The 9,494-nt window shown below is 28.1% G+C and overlaps 2 protein-coding genes across 5 annotated transcripts; one reads left to right on the top strand and one right to left on the bottom strand.

The window, feature by feature from the left end:
* Positions 1–1,598: 1,598 nt before the first annotated feature.
* LOC136078049 (uncharacterized) lies at positions 1,599–6,489 on the bottom strand. 4 transcript variants are annotated; one of them, XR_010637479.1, is made up of 6 exons: positions 5,920–6,485; positions 3,602–5,681; positions 3,409–3,495; positions 3,277–3,333; positions 2,469–3,203; positions 1,599–2,076 (listed from the first exon to the last, which is right to left on the bottom strand). XR_010637479.1 is itself a non-coding variant. In XM_065792763.1 (5 exons), the coding sequence occupies exons 2-5, from the start codon at positions 3,707–3,709 to the stop codon at positions 2,056–2,058; spliced, it is 273 nt and encodes a 90-aa protein (XP_065648835.1). In that variant the 5' UTR covers positions 3,710–5,681; positions 5,920–6,489; the 3' UTR covers positions 1,599–2,055. The 4 variants fall into 4 exon arrangements, 2 of the variants coding, with proteins under 2 accessions (XP_065648835.1, XP_065648834.1); XR_010637480.1 differs by having other exon boundaries at positions 1,599–3,333; positions 3,602–4,732; positions 5,631–5,681; positions 5,920–6,482; XM_065792763.1 differs by lacking the exon at positions 2,469–3,203 and having other exon boundaries at positions 5,920–6,489.
* A 53-nt stretch (positions 6,490–6,542) lies between these two features.
* On the top strand, positions 6,543–8,842 carry LOC136078582 (uncharacterized). Its single transcript, XM_065794360.1, has 6 exons — positions 6,543–6,654; positions 6,791–6,910; positions 7,143–7,306; positions 7,476–7,586; positions 7,849–7,965; positions 8,525–8,842. The coding sequence occupies exons 1-6, from the start codon at positions 6,558–6,560 to the stop codon at positions 8,840–8,842; spliced, it is 927 nt and encodes a 308-aa protein (XP_065650432.1). The 5' UTR covers positions 6,543–6,557.
* Positions 8,843–9,494: the final 652 nt, after the last annotated feature.

Below are 9,494 nucleotides of genomic sequence, written 5' to 3'. Positions count from 1 at the left end.
TGTCATATTACAAATACGCAGTAACTACGGTTACGTCAAAACGTATTCCTAACAAAAAAAAGTTAAAAATACGTCCAAACTTTCGGACGCGGTAGGAAGGTTTAGACGTATTCGGTACAAAAATAGTTAAAGATGCGTTCAAACATTCGGGCGCGGTAGAAATATTTAGACGTATTCCTAACAGAAAAAAGTTAAAGATACCCCCAAACTTTCGGACGCGGTAGGAAGTTTTAGACATATTACTAACAGAAAATATTAAAGATACGTCCAAACATTCGGGCGCGGTAGAAATGTTTAGACCTATTCCTAGCAAAATAAAAGCAAAGGTAATTCGAAACGTTTGGATATATAGAAAAATTGAATGGTGAATTACTAAGAAAAAATAACCACTGAAAAAAGCAACCATTGCGTAGAGGTCAAGCATTTGGACTCCGACCGCAAAGCCTTGGGTTCGCTTCCCGGCTTGGCACAAAAACTCTTTCGGTAAGGTTGGAAATGGAGAGCTAATCTATTAAATGATGTTCTATATGGGGCGGTGGTCTGTAAAAAGATTATTAGGACTTCTTAGAGCACCTAAATAATAATAATGTTAATGATAATAAAAAAACTTAAGCCAATTTAATGAGAATTAAGAAAAACATTCGGTGATGGATAAATACCGTATCCATATAATATATCCGTATATATCTATATACCGAAGCCATAAAACAGATTCCTGCTTTATAATACTGTAACGGTCACGGGTATAATGCGAAAATACAGAATGCTGAAATTAACAACGGGTAAAATGTTCACTCATTTTACCCGTTGTTAATTTTCCAAGCGTGGAAATTAGGATAGGGGTTGGAAGCTTCAGTACATAGATCGACTGATTTAGGGAGAACATACAACATCGACTGAGTAACAGAATCTCCTGAAAATAATATTTGTGTTTTATCTTTTTCTATTGACTTATCTATTTATTATAGAAAATTAGTTATAACAAATATAAATTTCTAAGGGGCTGCAATAATATTTTCTTTTGTCAAAGAAAACACAAAGGATCAGTTTAAAACAGTCGTATTATTGTCAAATTGTCGATAAAATTTGTGAAAGTATTTTTAAATTTATTTTAAAAAAATCTTAGTGTCTTGTCAGCACATGTATACTATATTGCTGATATATTTTATTACTTTATGTAAATCGACTGCTAAGTTTTGCTACTATTATGAGGAAAGCTCGTTAAAAAAATACATTTTGACGCAGCAATAAGAGGTTCAACGAACCCGGCTCCCTGAAGTATATCATAATACTTTTTTAAGCATGCGTTGACTTAGCAAGACTTTAACACGACTTTAGCGCGTTCCTGAAGTCCCTCATTCAACGCATCCTGCATATAATATTCAAAATTTGCCCATTAGGCCTCTACTAAAAATCTAAACCCAAACCCCCAAAGACCTTGCTGCGTCACTGACCATTGCATCAGAGGCCGCTACATTTAGAATAAAAATTGTAAACTACTAAAATTATTAAACTACTAAAACCTTGTTGAGATAAAACAACTACATTGAATAAGTATTAATTATTCCATAGATATTTTATAAATATTAATTATAAATATACATAAATAAGTTTTGAAAACTCTTTTTAATATTACAGTTAATATTAATAAAAAACATGTTAAGAAATAAAGTTTATTGTTAAGTTTAACAATAACCTACTTTAATTACCAATAAATTTCAAGATTCAACAGGCAAGTGCCACAGTACCAATTTTTATTTATCTTGGATATTATCTTGACACAATTAAAGTGATACCATTCAAGGCAACTGCTACACTCAATCGATTTTGTTGGAGCATTGAGAAGACAAATTGGACAATTCCAAACTTTCATTATTTTGCGTTTTAAAAAAGAAGCTCTTAAAATCTTCCACGCTTGTGCTCTAAGAAATGGCTTTAGAATTTGAAAAACTACTATCTCATTCATTAGAGATGATGGAAGATCCTTAGCATCTAAATTAAGATCTACAGTACAAGCAGGTGTGACAACTGTAACATCATTAGGTCTTCCTCCTTTCAGCAAACGCCGCAACAAAACTAAAAAATAAGGTAAGGAGAAATTAGGATTTAAATTCATCATCTCTTGAAAAAAAACACTATGAAGTTTTTTAGAGTATTTTGAAACGGTGATCTTGTTATCCAACTATAATTCAATTATAGGTATTTCTTAAATTTGTGGATTTTTTTAAAGGTTTCCAAAAGCAAATTCATGATCACATGATCATTGTCATATTAAAATCTGGATACATTGAAAAGAAAACCTAAATGTTGATGAAAAAAAAAAAAAGAAAAGATACATTCATAAATATTGAATTCTGAAATTTAAAAAAAAAAGACAGAATACAAATTATAAATATAACAGTTTACACTCTGAATCTAAGCACTAATAAACACAGTAATTTGAAACTTTCCATAAATTAAAGACTTACAAAATATCCCTATGAAGTTAACATTATTATCGCATAACACATTAGTTCTAAAGCACTATTACTTTATTACTATGTATCTAGCAATATAAACAAACGCCATCTTGCTATCTTCTTTTGTAGATCTTACAAAATCATCCAACATGCCAAAATCTCACTCACAATCTTAATATTCTGACAAGTCAGAAAAGTCTGCATCAAACCTCAGAAGCAACTTGGCATGGTAAATTATGCATTTTCTCAATAGCTTGTTGATCAGATATAAAATATGATGCACCAGCACCCTGCCTTAATATATCAAGAACTTTCTCTAAATAATCAGTTAAAAAATCACCAAGCATAATAAACTGATTATCTTTACTAGTTTCGAGTAAAAAACTAGTAAAGTCTATAAAAACTTTTAATGTGTGTAATATTGCATTTGATGTTGTCAAAGTAAAAGTTTTTATTGTTTTTTACCATTAATCGCTCCCATATTTTAACACATTTGTTCAATTTTCAATAAATGTTGCAAGCGAGTATCTTTAGCACTTCGAATCACAGCTCGCAAAGAATGATGTAATCTTACATCATCAGAAAATCTTCGCATTTATAATTTTCCATGCATTTGCATATGCAGTGGTAAAAAAAATCAGCCTCTATCTTTCTGCTGGATTGCGACAAAAACAACAACAACTACTACTACTAGTTTTGAATTGCACTGCTTTCAATTTCACCACTGAAACCTTGTCTTTCAAACTGTAATTGGAAATAAAACAGTTTTACTTCATAAAATAAATAATTTTAAGAGGGAAAATGAATGAAAGCATACCATCCAGTTTTGAACTGCATTGTTTTCAACTTTACCACTGCAAGCTGGTCTTTCAAACTGAAATTGGAAATAAAACAATTTACCTTTATAAAATAAATAATTAAAAAATAAGTCAAACAAAACACAGTTTACTTTATAGTTTTGATCAAAATTGTTTTTGTCAACTTCTTCAACATTAACAAGATCAATAACTTGCTCACTTAAATCTGTTATTTCAAGCTATAATTGGAAAACAAACAATTATGAATACTAAAATACTTAACAATTTATAGCAGCCAAATTGGCAATTTAAATGCCAATAAATCATAAAATGTTAACATTTTACTTTTCTTTCATGCAGTTCAGACTGAAATTTATCATCATCAATTTCCAACTTGGAAACTCCATTTTGTATATTAAAATCAACAAGCTGATGTTGAATTGAAGTTACCATAGCTTCATTATTAGAACCCCAAACACTTGCTAAATTTTGCAAGACCTTTATTCTACATTCAAACTGTGATGATCGGCCTTCTGCTGCTAAATCAGATAAATGCTGCACAAGTCAATTAGCGCGACAATATTTTTCTACATGGGTCAAGGGTTTATCCTTTAGCTTAACAAACTTTGTATGGCTATCATGTTGATCCTTCGTTAGAAAAATGTAATGATTTTTCTGCACTGCTTCCTTAAACCATCTAGGAGCAATACAATTTTCAGAGAACATTTGCCAATTTTTAATTCTTATAGCTGCAAACATGTGTTTGCATGGCAAACCCATGAACTTTGTAAATAAACAATCGCAGCTGTTCTCCGATAGTGTTTCACTTTTTCCATAAGTTTGTACAATTTCATTTGCTAAGTCCCCATGCTGACAGATTCACCGAGCTGAGATTTAACAAAAAAAAAAGCAAACAGCATTAGTATATCTTTATAATCACATTCATGTTGAAAACTTGCAACTGCACTAACAGGAACCCATTCTGTTGTATTTATATATTTATGGTATCTTTCTTGTCATATGCAGGCTATAGCAGTAAGCAAATCTTTGAAGAATATAGGTAAAGGACTCAACAAAGAAACAACCGCTTTGATTCTACGATTGATAGATTCAAGACGATTAGTAGCAAATTCTCCAAAAGTTACGTTTTGTTGCTGTCAACAATGCACCCACTTGAACCTACAAGCATGCCAATTAACTTCAACATATTTAACAACAGATGGTAGCATAACTTTGTAAAATTCATCATGCAACATTTCATATTCCTTCTCAGTAGTTGCATATGTCATTTTTTGAAGAGCTTTTAAAGCAATCAGCCTTTGAGCTTCAGATATATTCATTTTTGATGTTGTTATTTCACTGCTCATATAACGCAAAACATGAAATATAAACCAAAAAATCGCTTCATTTCATAGTCTTGAAGAAATATTCCAATTATGATACAATTTTCATTTGTTCTTAGCTCAAGATCTGGTCCTAATAAAAAAGAAGTTATATATTCAACAGATTTGTGTTATATTTTAAATGAAAATCTAACTATATTGAAAAAGAACAAAGGGGCAGGTGAGGCTCTATGACCATAGAAAATACAAATTTATTAGGAGAACAAACTCTAGTACATAATCCCCACTTAAATGTGGATATGAAATGACTTTTCAGGAAGCTACTTTCTCAAGAGCAAGCTATTGTCATTATATTACATATCAAACTATTGAAATTTCCTGACATTTAATAAATAGTTAGATAAGTTTACTACTTTATTACTGCACCGGGTCTGAATTCGCAAAACATAGGCCTAGCACCATGTAGCCTTATCCTAGGAACATGGGAATGCTATATTTGTCTATGTTAATAAATCTGATATACTATAGTACTATAGTATGATTTAACTTGATAACAAGAGCATCTACATAAAATGTAGATGCTCTTGTTTTTTTTATATGTATACTTGAACCTACAAGCATGCCAATTAACCTAGTTCAATGTAGGTTCAATGTATACATAAAAATATTGTTAAAAATCATTTAGAAATGCAAGAGATAAATCTGTGAAAGTAAGTTTAAATATAAATTTTTAGTTTGATATGCGTTTTATATTATTTAATTCAAACAGTATACTCCCATATTATTGTAGAATACTACATTATTTCCAAGAGTAGAGATAAAAATAGTCAAAACTTGAAACAAAAAACAATAATTACTCAAATATCAATAAATTATTACACAAATTCTCAACATAATGATAAAGTACAAAACTACTTTATAATGCCACAAAAAAACAAAGGTACTGTTACCTAAATAATGTTGATTATAATTTTTTTTACTAACTGCTGACTAATTATCAATAAAGTAAAATTAAATTCATAAAAATTTACTAAATTTAAACCATATTTCAACATGTCGTAGTGTAGAATGTCAAGGTAGAACTAAAGAAAATAAAAAAAGAATATAATTAAAAGTTGTTTAAACATCCAAACAAATCATAATACAAGCAAATAAAAAATACTTTCAATTAAAAAACTTAATTAAAGCCTTTCTTTAGTTAAAATCGTGTTAAGTTCAATTTATTTTCATTATTATATTATTTAACTTGCTTCATAAACTTATATCAAGAGCAAAATAATTGTAGAAGAAAAAAGATAGTAATTTTTAATAATTTATTACCGCTCTGTTCTTTAAGAAGTTCTTTAAGAAGAATGCTCTTCCTAATAGTGCATCAATATATGTACAGGAATATCTTTTCAACTTATTATTTAACTTCTTAATTTTTCACCTTACATTTAAAGCATCATTCAAAAAAAAAAACGTCAATGTAGGTATGTTACACGAAATTTATAAACTCATCAAATTCTAGGTTGTTATATATTATTAAAAAGAACTTCATTTCAATATTCCAAAAGTGAAAAAATTTTCAAAATCGAACCACCCTACAAAAAGTTATGACGTTTTAAGTACCAATTTTTTGATATTAGGATTTGTTGAAGAGACTGTGGTCAAAATAAAGTTTTTATTAACTAAAACTATTATAACTTAATCAATTCTTATCCAAAAGTTTATATCTTGGTATCAAAAGATAGATGCAAAAGTGGTTGGTACATGTTTCCATACCGCAAAGTCAGGTGGTGTCTTAGAGTCCGCAAAAGTCGTAAGTCCATTTCGCATAATTATTTTTTACATAAATAATTATTCAATTTGATATAATTAAATTTATAAATAATTTTAGCCATGCTTTCTTGTTTGTTCTACGTAGCCGAAAGGATTATATTAACTTAAAGGATTAAGTAGAAAATAGTAACTGCATAATGGAAAAAATTTCTTTTTCATATGATAAAATATCGGGAGACGATAAGAGATATCGGGAGAGTTTAAGTTTGTTAGAAGATTCAAGTCTTATTAAGGGTAATTAGATAAGTTTATGGTATATATTATATAATTTTATGTATTTTGTGCATTTTTAATTTTTCCAAATTTGAAACTTTTATTTTATTTTTACTATTTTGAACTATTAAAGTCATTATTGGTATAATATTTTTAGCGGAAAAGTGGATATGTGCAGAATCATACGAGGAAATACTCGCTTTGATTCGAAACTATGAAACAGAAACTGCGTCAAAGTTTACATGTTATTCTGCTGACAAAGATTTTGGTAATATAGGTAAGAAAAAGTTTGTCAGTTACCAAGATATGGCTAACATAGTTTTTTTTATGATATTAATAAGTTACTTTATACATAACTGACTAAAAATTAAAACAAATTTACCAGTTGACAAGTTAACTTAGTTTTGTCTGTAGTATTAAACAAAACGAGTATTAAATAACTCTAATAAAAAATCTAGTAAATATCCTGTTTTTATTGTTTTTAAATATGTTTTTTTACATGTTTAAAGAAGCTTCTGTCAAACACCACAAAATAAGGTGGGAGGATGACTCAGTATCTTTTAATGGTGTTCCATTCATGATTGTAGGAAGTAAAGTTCTTGATTGTATGCATAGAAGAGATAGAAAAGTATCTTTTAAAGAAGAATATAAAATGCGTTGCAATGATAGAAAGGTCTTGAATGTGCTATATTTATTTATATTTAAATATTTATATAAGGTATATCATATAATTATTTATTTACAGTTATATATTATATAAGTATATAATAAACTTGAAAACTTTAATAATTCAATTAAAGATAAAATATAAATACAGTACATGGTTATTACAATAATAATAGGTATCTGATCACAGTTACTTTAAAAACTATGAAATGATCCAGGACACAAAGAAGTTTAATTGTAGTTCACAAATAAAGATCAAAGAAGTTTTAAAATTTCCAGATTTTAAGGTTTTATTTCTTTTAAATTATGTTAGTTTTATTTAATATAGAAAATAATAAATTATTATTAATAAATATTTGCCTAATAAAAGTTAGTAAAAAGGTTCTTAATTCCTTTGCCTATAACCAACAAGTTTTATAACTAATAAGCCAATTGCTTAATGATTCAAAAAGATTTCTTTTTTTTCTTTTTTCTGAGAAATATTATATAGCTTTTTGAAAAAGTACTAGTTTGTCTTGAACATTTTTTTTAAATGCAGTACCTCTTTAGATTATAGAAGATAGTAAATGGAAAAGAGTAACATCCTCAAAAAAAATTCGTGAAGCAATTTTAAAAAATGAAGCAGTAAGACAAAAAATGTTTTCAGTTTTTCACTTTACTGGAGATGTAAACAATTTTGTATAACATTATCTGATTTTAACAATAACCAATTTTAATCACAAGTTGTATAAATTGTTGATGTTTTAATTTCTAAATTTTTTTTTTACGTTATAGCTTAAACCAGGGATGCGGAGTCCCAAACAGGACTCCGGATTTGAAAGTCACAAAAAGATTACTTTATCCTAGTTTTTGGTATCCAGGAGCTCTAAAAATATAAATAAGTTTATGGACTACTAATAGGAAAAAAATTAAGACTTTTAGGTTAGAAGAACAATCGTTTTTTGAACCTGGAGTCTTCAAGTCATTAAATCTCAGGAACTCTTTTGTTATAGCAGATCATAAGTCAACAATCATGTTTAGAGCTTCTGGACACTATAGACTCGAAAAAAATAGAGATATAAAGCCGGAGTCCTTTTGGGACTCCACATCCATGGCTTAAACATTTTTCTTTTAAAAGTTCTTTTTTAAAAATTATAGGCTCTTAACAAGTGGCTTTTCCCTATATTTAATTAATTTTTTTTATTGAAACCAATCAACTTTTAAATCACCTTTTTATTTTTTTAAGGCTGCTGGTATATCCCAGCCAATTGATGCAAGATTAAAAGAAGAAATATTTACATCATCTGAATTTATAACTAGTGTTGATGAAATGCGTAGGAGATTAGAAATCATTGTGACAAGAGAAATGTTTAAAAATAGTATTTGTCCATCTAAATCAAATAAAAGATTCTTCCCATCGAAAAAAACTATTCGGTGTTACATGTTGAAAGCAGTAAGAAAGAAAAGGTATTCAAACATTAACCAAGAATGTCTTATAAAAAAGATAGAACAATGGAAAGTTGAAAATCCTCACAGAAGATTTTATCTTCGAGGGTTTGGTTAAGCTCAGCATCAAGGTCAGGGTTAGGAGGAAACAAGGTTTAAATATGGTTATATTACTGTAATTAATCGCTTTTGTAAATAGATAAAAATAAAAATGAAATATAATATATAATAAATAAAAATGACAAAAATATATATAACAAATATATTTTTATAACAAAATAATAAATTTAAATATGTATAAATAAAAATAGAAATAAAATAAAATAACAAAACATAACGAGAACATAAAAAAACATGTCCTCATAAATGCCAACTAGGAGTGTGTATATATATATATATATATATATATATATATATATATATATATATATATATATATATATATATATATATATATATATATATAAATAAAACATATGTATATGCAAGTACATACATCTAAATAAACATATATATATATAAACATGTTGAAGTTGAGTATGAGATTGTTGTAGAAGCATCAAGCAATAGTTTTTTATTTGTTTATCAAACTGAAGAAATGCAGAGGTTATTAAAAATATATGGCAATGAAATTACCCTTTTGGATGCCACTTACAAAACAACAAAATACAAGAACATCAATACAAGAAGGGAAATACAACAAGTGTTTCATTACATCAATACAGTCCACATCCAACCAAGATGTTGTGTTCCACAGAGCATTATTGTAT

This window comes from Hydra vulgaris, chromosome 03, assembly GCF_038396675.1.
Source record: "Hydra vulgaris chromosome 03, alternate assembly HydraT2T_AEP".
In the NCBI taxonomy this organism is placed as follows: domain Eukaryota; kingdom Metazoa; phylum Cnidaria; class Hydrozoa; order Anthoathecata; family Hydridae; genus Hydra; species Hydra vulgaris.
Note: the sequence above shows the minus strand (reverse complement) of the source record. Positions and strands in the feature narration are given on the sequence as shown.